This window comes from Geospiza fortis, unplaced genomic scaffold (assembly GCF_000277835.1).
Source record: "Geospiza fortis unplaced genomic scaffold, GeoFor_1.0 scaffold412, whole genome shotgun sequence".
NCBI lineage: Eukaryota > Metazoa > Chordata > Aves > Passeriformes > Thraupidae > Geospiza > Geospiza fortis.
Window position 1 is genome coordinate 1040389 of NW_005054504.1, and position 13079 is coordinate 1053467.

Consider the following 13079-nt stretch of genomic DNA (forward strand, 5'->3'; position numbering starts at 1 on the left):
GGTGGGAACGGCGCCGCCGCTCCCGGCGCGCCCGCGCCCGCTGCCGTTTCGGCACCCCGGGCCGCGTCTGCGAGCTCTCCCCAGAAAGACCGCGCGCGTTGTTCCGCCGTTTGCATCGGATCGGCGACCGGCGGGGAAGGGACCGAAGGGGAAACCGCGGTTTTTCCGGGAGATTCCGAGGGGGGGGGTTTCGGACTCGGCGGGTCCCGCGGAAGGGCAGGGGGGTACCCTGAGGGTTCCGGGGCATCTGGGCTCGGGCACGGGGAGGGATGGAACGCGCCCGGCCCCCGCGTGATCTCTTTTTCGGTCGGCTCGCTTTCGGGGCTGGTCTGTGTCGCCGCACCCACCCCCAACTTCGGTACGGCTAATAAACGCGACCGCGCGGCCTCCCACGTCTCGTGTTCTTCTAATGCTTGGCGTAGGGCGATTTCTACCTTACCCCACGCCTTCAGGCTTTTTCCACTGCCTGTGGATTTAGTATCCTCTGCCAAGGAGGCAGTGCATTTTTCCCAAACCTCCGAATGTAATATATCTACGGGCCGTGAAATAGCCCCAAGCTCTAGGAGTCTTGTCACAGCAAGAGTAAAATTCCTGAGCTCACACTTAATTCCCCATTGCATATGCATCGAACTTACGACCTTCGCTATCGCCTCCATTCGGCTCGCGGGGCGATTCCCGGGTTTCGGCACCACTTGTAGCGGTAAGGGGTGACCTGGTTTCAAAGAATACAGCACGGCAGCCCCCTGACCATGGGCTGCTCGGGCCAGTTAACACACGCTGACACCAATGTGGTAGACAGTTAAAAGGCCTTTATTGCTTCATCTCAGGGGGTTATGTAGGTAGGGGTACACTACGTAAGGAAGGGGGTCGTGCAGTGTTCTCTCTAAGACCAAATAAGGAGAAAAAGGTTACTGGCATCTCTATGTTAAGGGGGTACTAGTTTGGCTACATTCCAAGGGTGATTGTTATCAGGGACAGAGGGGGGAGAGAGGTTTCTGCATCTCCGCGTGACATCCCGATATCTTGCAAAACGCCTGTCCCTGCCTGCTACATACACCTGTCCTCTGTTTAGCTGCTGGGACTCTCTCCTGGCTGAGCCCAGGAGCTGTATCGTGAGGGACTGCATGTGGGACATGCCATTTGCATTTTCCTGGGAAGAGAAAGGAGGGAATTACTTTGGCAAGAGGCTTAACCTTCATAGCCTGAGACTTTAAAACAGCAGGAGAATCCCATGACTGGCTTGGGCCTGCCTTTCACTGCCAGGACCTTCCCAGGACTTGTGACCCAGACTGCAGGGATGGAGTGGCTGCCTATCTATGCCAGTCCAGAACTCACAGGAAGATGGCCAAGGAGACTGTCCTCTTGCCTCAGAGAGAGTGGGTTTGAGTCAGGTGGCTCTGAACTTCTTTAAAATGTCTCAGGTGCAGAAAGCTAACATTTTATTTGTTCAACAGTGCAGTGGTCAGAGGTACCCTCCTCAAACCAGTGTCTTTCTGCAGAGCTGACTGATGCTTACCCAGCTGCCAGAAAGCCCAGAGTTGAGAAGCAGTTGGCACAAGCAGTCCTGTTCTCTGTGCTTCCCAGCCAGGCTTTGAACTGTTCCTGACCCGTCTCTTGGTCACTGCTGGGCTGAGTTTTCGTACTCCTATGTGAGGTGGACACTTGCAAAGTCAAAGTGAGAATGCTGAAATCAGTGGTGATTGCATTAGCAATATTCAATGTCACAGACATTGTTTTCACAGGGATGAAGCTTCTGGTTTCTGTTACCTGAATGATGCTGTCTTGGGGATCCTGCGACTGCGCCAGAAATTTGACCGCATCCTTTATATTGATTTGGATTTGCATCATGGGGATGGTAAGGCCCAGCAAAGGCTGCAAACAGCACAGCTGCACAGACTCAGGAGGGAATGGGAGAAGGCAAGGCCTGTCTGCACAGCAGGGGTTTACTTGCTGCAACAGCCATGGCTTCAGCTCCTTTCGGTACAGTGGAGTTCCCTCAATCCATTTATGCCTTGTCCTGCTTTACAGACTTGCTCAATGCTGCTCCTCAGACCTCTCTTGTGGGTCTGGGCAGAAGTCATGTACCTAAAGAAACAGATAATGTGTCCCAGTCTCCCATCCTGGCAGAGCAGTTGCTGTCAGGGTCTAATTGTTTAAGGGTCCATTGCAAGAGGGAAGCAGCCAGTATTAAGTGCTGCTTTTAAAAGAAGGCTTGATGCTATAAATCTGGAGGCAAAGCTGGCCTTGCTGAAACTGCTCCCTCCTTCAGGGACATTATTTCTACACCATTTAACATTTCCTGCTCTCCTAAATTTTATGACGTGTTTCATTTTGTTCCATTTGCTCCCTGCATTTGGTTTCTGTAAAGTTTCCTGTTATTTCTTTTTTCCCTCTCCACGCCCACTGTCTTAATAGTGTCTTTAAGGAAAAGGCATGTTGAACCACAGCAGCATTGAGAAAAAGCAAGAGAGCCTAGTAGCACTGATTCTGATCAGAGGCAAGCTCTGGCCAAGTGAGCCCTGCTTGGATCCCTCTCCCAGCTTCACAGGCCCAGCAGCACAGGCAAGTGCTGTTACCATGGGCAGTGACGTGAGATATTCAGATCCATTCAGTAGTGATTAGCATGAGACCTCCCAGATTCATAGCAGTTGTGATCTTTGCTGCAGTTGAACTCCAGTCTCTGTGAACTGAAGATGTATTGAGCCACATCTGCATTTCTACTTTACTTATGGTGCTCCTTCTCTGCTTGCTGCCTGTGTGTATCAAGCAACTCAGTGTGTTCAGACTCTATCATTTATATAAATGATACATGAAAGTTTTTTTTCAATTTTCTAATAGGAGTTGAGGATGCCTTTAGTTTCACCTCGAAGGTCATGACTGTTTCTCTGCACAAATTTTCACCAGGATTTTTCCCAGGCAAGTTGAACTTGTGAGGTTTGTGCTCATTTGGTTCACACGTCACTGGTGAGGCCTCCATAAAGGCAAGCTAAAAGCATGTCTTGCTGCTTCTTCTCACGACCCAGGAGAAGGAAAGAGGGGGAGCTACATGTTTCGCATTTTCCCATTTCTGGTTGTAGCTGAGCTCTAGGCAGAGTTCCTTTGATGCTGCATGGCAGAATTGGGTGAAGGATAGAACTGGGTCACTCCACCCCACCTTTCTTGGTGGTGGCAAGTGGACTTCTTCATATGCATGCCGAATGTCCTGGCTCTCATCTTGCCTTTGAGACACCCCACGCGTCTCTTGCTGCTGCTCTACTTTCACTTCTAATTGGGGTGTTTCTGTTGTGCAGGCACTGGTGATGTGACAGATGTTGGCCTGGGAAAAGGTCGCTACTACAGCGTGAATGTGCCCATTCAAGATGGCATTCAGGATGAAAAATATTACCAGATCTGTGAATCGTAAGCCCTCTTGTTCTGATACAGCTGGCTTGGATGGGATTTTAGGGAGAGAATAAGATACTACACAGCTTAGTGTTTTTAATTACAGTCCTTTCTTAAGCCTTATCCCTTCCCCTGTTGTAGCCTTTGATTACAATGAACAAGGACTGTGAGTTCTCAGAGGTCTTGTATGAGTTCTTAGACAAACTGAATATGCAGAGACATTGTGGGTGGCTGGAGGGGTCTCTGCTGCAGGTTAGCCTATCTCCTTAGATACACCTTCACAGGTGTCTATCTAAGGAGAGACTGAGAAGTGACAAGTATTTTTTAGCTGTGGACTTAGGGCTAGATGTTTTTTCTTCAAGTAAGTGCTCTGAATTCTGACTGTGGGACATATGCTTGGGGCTTAGCTAAAAGCATTTTCCTAGCACCTTCTCTCTGTGCTGGAAAAATAAAAGGCTGAAGGCTGAATATCTGGCAGTGACAGAGCTGCCTCCTGGCAGTCCCCTGTGTCCCTCAGCTGATGGTGGACCTCACAAGCTGTTGCCCATGTTAAAACTGGGCTGCAGGTCTTGTTCTTTTCCAGGGGAGATGGGTCTCAGTGCAGGGCTGCAGGATGTGGTAGCATGTCCACCTCTAACACTTGAGGGCTGAAACCTCTCTAAACTTGTAGGGCAGTCATGCGGGGGCCATGCCTCCTGTTGGCTTATTGGTGCTTGCCATTGCTGGGGCAGAGCAGCCCTCTTTGTGCTGGAAGACATGCTTTCAAAAGGCAGCTCTAGGGTCAGGAACCCACTCAGGAGGAGCCTGCTGCATGCATTCACAGCTGAAGGACATCATAACTTATTGGAATAAAATCCCAATATTACCGGGTGGAACGTGCCTGGGCTTGTCTGGCCCTCGCTGCTTGACCAAAGGCGGCAGCTGTGGTGTTTCACCTCAGAGATACCTTTAGTTAGCTGTGTGTTGCAGCTGGCTCTTGGAACAAGTCCAGGCAACAGGAACTCAGGCTTGACCTCTGATGGAGAAGCTTTAGGCGAGGCAAAGAGGAAAAGGAGACGGATCTGGCTAGGGGGTCATAGTCCAGAGTTTATTCCTGGGCACGCAGGCCTCTGAATGTTGCGACAGCTCCAACCAAATGGCAACCGCATGGTCCCGTGTCTTTTTAAGCTCAGGGAAAGGGGGAGGGGAAGGGGTAGGTGAGCTACCAACCAGGTAGGAGGGGGCGGGGCTCAGGAGACAAATGACACCTGGATGACCCAATTGTCCCCAGGGCTGAGCGGCATCTTTTGAACTTCACCTATCAGACGACGGCCTCGCTGACCTTCTGAGATTGATGGACAGCTCTCAGCAGGAGGCAGGGAGAGGGGAAGAGGGAAGGTTATTACTACACCTGGGAGGAAGTGGGAAAGCTAAGACAGGACATTGATTCACATTGTCACAATAACTTAAAATAGATTTCAAGCTGTGTATAGCTGAAGCTTTTGCAAAGAGACTTAGAGATCTCTTTGAGATCTATCCTGGCTGGGAGGCAGTCCACGGGCATGACTGTGGATGTCTCATCCAGCTGTTGTTTCAGGGTGATTGCCTGTATTTCCCAAAACCACGATGGGCTTGAAGCATGAAGCTCTGTCCAATGCTGGTTTTTGCAGGCTGACTACATCCAGCACAGAGCTTTTCCTCATAGTTTTGCCTCAAGAGCCATACAGGAGAGAGGAGAGTAAGACCCTAGCCAGTCTTCCTCTGTTTCTCCTGTCCTCTCCTGGCCTGTCCTGGTGAGAGGTGTCTGAGAGTTCAAGATGGTTGTTTTGCCAGACCCTGATTTCCACCATAACTTTCACAGGGCAGAAAAGCCCCTGGATCATTGTGCAGCCAAAAGGCAGACTGTAAATGTGGAGTTTGATGCTGCCACTAAACTGGTGAGGACTAGATCCTCTTCTGCCATGTTATCAGTGGTGCTTTTGCATTCATCAGCCTTTTGATAAGTGCTCTGAGAGCTAAAATTGCTGTGGAGGTAGAAGGCTCAGAGCAGAGGCTGAGAGCAGAGGTAGTGTAACTGGTATGAGTTGGGTAGAAGCAGAGAATGCTGAAACCCTGAGAGGCATTGGTGGATCTGAGTGACCAGGGCCATGCCACCAGCATTCCTCTGGGCTGTGCTGGCAGTAACTGGACTGCTCCTCTTCTCTCTAGAGTGCTGAAGGAGGTGTATGCTGCCTTCAACCCTGATGCAGTTGTGCTGCAGCTGGGGGCAGACACCATTGCTGGAGACCCCATGTGCTCTTTCAACATGACACCTGAGGGAGTGGGGAAGTGTCTTAAGTATGTCCTGCAGTGGCAGCTAGCAACTCTTGTCTTGGGAGGAGGTGAGTGCATCCTGCTGTTCTCAGAGAAATGTGTTTGTCCTCCTGTGACCCTGCCTCGAGTGCCTGCCTGCCCTTGGGCTCAGGACTGGCAAGGGTTTAGCATGGTGACTGCTGGGCAGTGTCAGGAGGATGCACTGTGGCATAGTACTCTTTTCTCACACCTGAAATCATTTATACTGGCAGGTGCAAGTCTCAGTACTGACTCAGATCTTGAGTTAAAAGCTGCATGGCTCCTCTGGAGAAGAGGAGAGGCCAACAAACTGACCCTGACTTCTCAGTGACATCTCTGATTCCCATCTCTGCTGATCAGCCCTTTGGTGCTTCTCTTTAAAAGTGAGGACTGTGTTCCCAAACCTACCTTGGGCACCTGGTGATGAATGGTTTCGTTAAGATTCAAGCAGGGGCTCAGGATGAGGCCTGCAAGATATAGCAGGGCTCTGATACCCAGTGAAAGCTAAGCTGGACTTATCTCTGTTGTGTTGCCTAACCAGCTGCTGGTCCAGTGGGGAGAGCACAGGACAGGTGTTTTGTTAACAGAGTATTTCAGAACAACAAAAGCCCCTGTGAGCCAGGGAAAGCCCCTGAGCTCCATGACTGGAGCCAGATCAGCTCTAGGTGCTGTCCTTTTTTAGATGGGGGAAATCATGTATAGCATATTAAGGCTAAAATTTTATGTGCCTGATGCCCTTTGTTTTGGAAAGGTTATGAGTGTTCAGTGCTGCTGTGGCTTGTCTGAGTGTGCTGGAGATGTCACCTGTCAAACAAAACCCAAATCTTCTGTTAAAAAGTGAGGATCAGCTATGTGTCACTTGTGAAAATAGCAAAGGAGTGTCCCACCGCTGCACCATGTGGAAGCATTTGAAGTGGAAATTAGGGGAGGAGTAAAAAAAAAAAAGGCAGGAAAAAACCCCACTGCAAGCAGGAGGGAATATCGGAATAATATGGTCTGTCTTGTCAAAGTGCTTTTCTCCCTTTACTCTTTTAGTTCTCTATTCTGGAAAAAAACATACCTGAGTCTCTTGCAGGATTGCTTTCAGCTAAGGTTTCTCCTTTTGGGCTCATGTTCCTTTACCATGTAGGTAACCATTTCCTACTCTCTGTGAAATCTCATTTCAGTGTAAAACAGTTGCAAGTTGTAGCGATGAGTTTCACATTTGTCCTTTCAAACATGACGGTGCTGAAGAGCTCACCAGTTTATGGCTGGGCATGTGTATTTTGCTTTATAGGTCAGAGGCTGGTATTAAAAAGCAGGAAGCCCCCATTTCTGCTGCAGCCTGCTACTTGAGAATGGCTCTTCTTGTTGCCAGGAGAGTTCAGCACATGGGGTTGTGAGCTCATCCTGAGTCTGAGATGGTGGCTGGAGGACTGGCCTCTGCCACACTGGATGTAGCTGGGGTTCAGTTTGAGCGGTCTGCTCTTGCATACACTGTCATTCAGACTTGGCCTTGTGTAGCCAGCAGGTGCAGAAGGCAGATTTTGGGCATGGCTTGAGTGGAGGAAATAAGCTGAACTCATGTAACCTGTACACAGTGGGTTCATGATTTGTTCCTTCCACCTAAATCTCCTTTTCTCTTTTCCCTTTCCCCACTCTTCCTCCTCAAATCCCAATTCTTGCTGGAAACAGGAGGTTACAACCTTGCCAACACCGCTCGCTGCTGGACATACTTGACTGGGGTCATCCTTGGGAGAACACTGTCCTCTGAGATCCCTGATCATGAGGTAATGCTTTGAAAAACCTTCCCTTTTCCTTGCAGAAGAGCCAGTTGTTCTGCCTAATTCACACAGCATCTTTGCCATACAGTCCTGTTTTGTGAAGACACTTAATGTAGCAGTATGGTGGCTGCTCGTGCCCAAAACCAGAGGCTGTCTGCAGCTTTCTGTGAGGGGTTTCATGTGCCCATAAACTCCAGTCTCAGATCGTAGCAGAGAGGATGGGCAAAAGGATTCTCTGGTTTGCTCAAAGAGCTCTTTAGGATGTGCCTATTGCCTTCCCAAGGCTTTAATTTTTTTTTTTTCGGCTGAAGTTTGAGTGACCACAGTGCCTGTTGCTCTGCTTTCCTCTTCCTCCCCCTGAGGGTTCTGTTTGGTGACCAGCAGTGTCTGGTAAAGAGTAGCCAGGGCCCAGCACATTCCAATAAGTTGCTTCTCTCTGGAGTTGACACAGAATGCACCTTGCAAATATTCTGTCACTATTAGGGTCCTGTAGTTGTACAGGGATGAACTTCCAAACCACTGGAGCAGAGAATTTCCCCAGAAGCTGGCCCATTTTCTCCCATTTTCTATGCCACTCATGACTATCCACCCTTGGGGCAGATCTCTGAATGACCTTCCTAGAAATCTCTGTCCTGACTCTAAACATGGTGTGGACTCCACTGACTCTAAACATGTTATCAGCTGTACTGAGTAGACACACATAAGAGACATAGCAACCATAGCAACAAGAACATGCTTTCTGTAACATCGAAAGGGAATTCAAAATTCTCAAAAGCTGTTGTAACAGGTCTGAAGGAGGAAGAGGGGGCGACAAGCTGGGGAAAATCATCCTCTCCTGTTTCCCCCTCAGGCTGAGTACTATTATTAATGGACAAACAAAGGTAGTGCCTGAGGTAAGGGTAGGAGAGGAACACTGAATACACATCCCAAATGACCCTCATTGCCATTGTTATCATTTCATAAAGTGGTATCACAGAGTACAGCAACAAAACAATCCTGATCCCCTTCCCTGCTCTGAAGAATATCATCACAAGGAACACATATATGCTCACACATAGGTACCACACCCACATGAACAGACCAAGCAGCATTGTGACCAGTGGTTCTGTACCTAATATGAACAAATGCTTAGAATCAAATTTGTTTCCAACCCACTCTGGGCAGATCTGTTGTTATCTCAACCCTTTGTGCCCCATACTGGGCACCAGTTAAGGTTGTCTTAGGAATGGTATTTTCCAATTTAGTGCTCCTGCTAAGAGCATGAACAATTTACTAAACAATAACAGCAACAATACTGATGACAGAGGGAACAAGAAAACAAAAACCAATTCACATAGAAACACCCCTGCCCTCTGACAATAGACAAAACTGCATAGCTCCCTCTGCCACATTATTTAAGCTGGAAGGAATCCCTTCTGTCTGGAAGAGTCCCCTTCCCCTGCCCTCAGCAATGATGAGAGGTGGTGTAGAATAACCTCTGTGTCCTGGCCATGCCTCATCCCAGCTACTCTGAAAACTGACCCTGTCTTGGCCAGAATCATGACACAATGGCTCACAGTAACCTGTGATTCTGCGTTAGCACATCAATCCCATGTGCTGCAGATCTCCTGCACACTATCTGAGCACTCAGCCAGGAGAGACACAGTATCCTTGCAGCACACTGATTTTTCCTTTCCCAGGTGTTTCACAGTCATGTCAATGCAGTGTTCAGCAAGATGGGAAGTGAATGGTAGGATGTGTGATTACAGCACTTGAAATTTAATAATAAAAAAATACCATTTGCAGGTAACTGTGTGTAAAACTCATTGCCATTGTTATCATTTCATAAAGTGGTATCACAGAGTACAGCAACAAAACAATCCTGATCCCCTTCCCTGCTCTGAAGAATATCATCACAAGGAACACATATATGCTCACACATAGGTACCACACCCACATGAACAGACCAAGCAGCATTGTGACCAGTGGTTCTGTACCTAATATGAACAAATGCTTAGAATCAAATTTGTTTCCAACCCACTCTGGGCAGATCTGTTGTTATCTCAACCCTTTGTGCCCCATACTGGGCACCAGTTAAGGTTGTCTTAGGAATGGTATTTTCCAATTTAGTGCTCCTGCTAAGAGCATGAACAATTTACTAAACAATAACAGCAACAATACTGATGACAGAGGGAACAAGAAAACAAAAACCAATTCACATAGAAACACCCCTGCCCTCTGACAATAGACAAAACTGCATAGCTCCCTCTGCCACATTATTTAAGCTGGAAGGAATCCCTTCTGTCTGGAAGAGTCCCCTTCCCCTGCCCTCAGCAATGATGAGAGGTGGTGTAGAATAACCTCTGTGTCCTGGCCATGCCTCATCCCAGCTACTCTGAAAACTGACCCTGTCTTGGCCAGAATCATGACACAATGGCTCACAGTAACCTGTGATTCTGCGTTAGCACATCAATCCCATGTGCTGCAGATCTCCTGCACACTATCTGAGCACTCAGCCAGGAGAGACACAGTATCCTTGCAGCACACTGATTTTTCCTTTCCCAGGTGTTTCACAGTCATGTCAATGCAGTGTTCAGCAAGATGGGAAGTGAATGGTAGGATGTGTGATTACAGCACTTGAAATTTAATAATAAAAAAATACCATTTGCAGGTAACTGTGTGTAAAATGAGTGTCAACAGCTTTCCCAAATAAAGCATTGGGATAGACATTTGACTGCTTTTTGGTTGCTTCACTGGGCTCTGCTTCCCATCCCTTGAACTGGGAAGTGGTTGAAAACTCCAGGTGGACACAGACATTGCTGAAGTACCACCTTGATGTAGTGAAGCTACATGTGGCCCTTAGGTAGAGAAATGGTTTTTTTGCCTTTTTACAAACAGGTACCTGGGGAGCCCTCTCTCTAGCCTCAGCCTTCAGAGACCTCTCTGTTGATTTTCCTTTCCTCCTCCCTGCAGTTCTTCACAGAGTATGGTCCTGATTACGTGCTGGAGATCACACCAAGCTGCAGACCAGACCGCAATGAGCCACAGAGAATTCAAGAAATTCTGAACTCTATCAAAGGTGCGTTGTCTAAGCCAACACTCCTGCTTCAGGCTTACAGGTTTTTTTAGAGAGGGCTTCAGGGGAGCTCGTTGGAGACTTTCTCACTGACTGGAAAGATGAACCACATTCACTTGGCTGCTCATTAGTGCAGTGTCATTGGCCTCCCACATCCCTTGGGATTTTCAGGGTTGGTGGTACAGAGTTATGGGTTCCTGTAGCAAAAGTTGCCATTGCCTTTGCTCTGGCTGGGCAGGGGAGCATGGGGCCTTGTCCTTTTTGGAATCATAGAACAGCCCAGGTTCTAAAGGACTTCAAAGATCATCTGGTCCAAGCTTTTCGTGGGAAAGGGAGCATAGACAAAATTATCTAGCAAGTCACATCCTGAAAACTTCTGACAGTGAGGCCACTACCACATCCCTAGGGAGTTTCCTCCAGTGATTGATTGTTCTCACTGTAAAAAACAGTACTTAAAATAAGGTGAAACTTCTCCTGGTGCAACTCACACCTGTTGTCCCTTGTCCTCTCCATGTGCCTTCTTGTGAAGAGAGAGCCTCTGTCCTCTGAAGCCTACAGAGCAGGCTTCAAGTACTAGATTACTGTGATGAGGTCCCTCCTAAGACTTCTCTTCTGCAGGCAGAGTCTTTCCTCATTGGGCAGGTTCTCCAGCATCTGATCACCTTTTTGGTCCTCCTTTGGACCCTCTCTGCTCTGTCCATGTCTTTGGTGATTTGTGGGGATCATAACTGGACACGGTACTCATTGTTTGTCAGATGGACCTGGAATGAGATGATCCAGTTTTTCTTAGTAATGCTCCTACACATGCTGCACAGGATATAGTTTGCTTCACTGCTGCAGCAGCACACTGCTGGATCCCATTCAGCTTGCTGCTTATCAGGACCCCCACATCCATTTCCACAAAGCTGCTTCCCAGTCACACAAATCCCAGCCTGAACTGGCTACCTTCTATCTCAAGAGCAGGACCTTGCTTTTGCCTTTGTTAAACTTAAAACTGTTATTTTTAGCCCAGTCTTCCAGCCTGTCCTGCTCTCTAAGATAGCTCTTCCTTCTGACCAGTTCACTGCAGCACCCAGTTTGGTGCTGTGGTTGTTTTCAACCAAGGTAATTTATGATGTTGAGCAGTATGGATCAGTATCAGTCCCTGGGGGACCCCACTTGTGACAGGCTGCCAGACCATGTAAAAACCATTGATCACCACCCACTGTGAGCTCCCTGTGAGCCAGCTCCCTCCCTATCCCCTTTGCAGATGACCCATCCAGTCTGTGTCTTTCCAGCTGGTCCAGGAGGAGGCTGTGGGAAATAGCTTTCTGGAATTGGGACAGGTCTCCAGCAGGCAGGACTTGAAGCTCTTCAAGTCCAGGACAGGCAGCTGGGTGAGCTCTGCCAGCTCCAGCATTGAAACTCATTCAATGCCCTTACCCATCTGTCTTGTCTCTCTCTGCAAGAGAGGCGCGGAGCAGCATGATGGGGCTTGGCACCCCTTTTCTGTCTGCGTGTGTTGCAGTGTGCTGGTGTTAGAAGTAGGGTAGGAAGTCCAATGGCCGTGGATGCCTTCAGGTGTCCATTCCCAAGCACAGGCCAATCCTAGGGAGAGGGCATCCCTTCCCTGGGGACATGTCCAAGAGGGTAGGAGGAACCACTCCAGAGCTGGAAGGGAGGGCTGTGTACTCCTGTCTGTGAATCCAGCCTGAAAGAAGGATGAGGCAGCAGGGAGTGAGCATGTGCATCTCGGATGCTGGTCCATGAATCCTGAAGCAGCATTCAGCATAGTGAAAGCATTGGCAAGGTCCCCTTGTGGTAATTTCCAAAGCCTAGCTCGAATGAGGGCAGCAGCCTCTGCAGAGGGAGCGAGGGGCCAGTAGGAACTGAGATCTGTGCTGAGACTGGAATTCCCATATCATCGTCTAGTCCATCAGGCATGGGAGTGGCACCCCTTGCCAGGTCACTCCATCAGGCTAAAATATCAGTGGAAATACCCTTTTTTGCTTCCTTTTGTTTGCAGGGAATCTGAAGCACGTTGTTTAGCAGAAAAGGAAGGCTCAGGCAAGAGCATTTCCTATGGGGAAGACAGCATATTTATGTGAACAACTGATGAAATTTGTGGCTACAGGGAAACTTTCAAAGAAAGTACTGTTGGTTGGTAATTTTTTTTTTCTCTTTAAAGAAGAAAAGCTGCCGCATACCACAAGCACTGTGGCTCTCCCCAGGCAGGAGCAGGGGCCCTCCAGCCACAGCCTTCCAGTGCTGGCAGAGCCTCCCTTGCTCCTTTCCACTTCCTTTTTTAACACCACAGTTTGTTCTCACAACTGCTTTTAAATGTATTTTAAGAGAGGAGCTGCTCAGAGCTGTGAGCTCTCCCCAGCTGGAGCCCAGTGCTGTGTTACCTACTTGGCAGGGCCACAGCCTCAGAGCTGCCCACTTGAGAAGTAGACCCTGAGGGCTACCCTGGTTGTGTCTCTTACCCACAGAAAGGCACAGCCATTGTGGTTTTAACTGGGAATTTTTAAAAAATAAAATACTTGAAATACTCCTCCAGCTCTTTCCTTTTTTCTTCCCCCCAGCCTGTC

The 13079-nt window shown here is 48.6% G+C and overlaps 1 protein-coding gene across 1 annotated transcript in view; it reads left to right on the forward strand.

The window, feature by feature from the left end:
• The window catches only part of HDAC8 (histone deacetylase 8), a 21588-nt gene extending 8888 nt beyond the window's left edge, over positions 1–12700 (forward strand). Inside the window, exons 5-11 of the mRNA XM_005428782.2 lie at positions 1743–1855; positions 2839–2916; positions 3291–3399; positions 5569–5741; positions 7366–7460; positions 10407–10512; positions 12515–12700. Coding sequence (XP_005428839.1) covers positions 1743–1855; positions 2839–2916; positions 3291–3399; positions 5569–5741; positions 7366–7460; positions 10407–10512; positions 12515–12537 — 697 coding nt within the window. The 3' untranslated portion in view covers positions 12538–12700. The remainder of the gene's footprint in view (positions 1–1742; positions 1856–2838; positions 2917–3290; positions 3400–5568; positions 5742–7365; positions 7461–10406; positions 10513–12514) is intronic.
• The last annotated feature ends 379 nt before the right edge of the window (positions 12701–13079 follow it).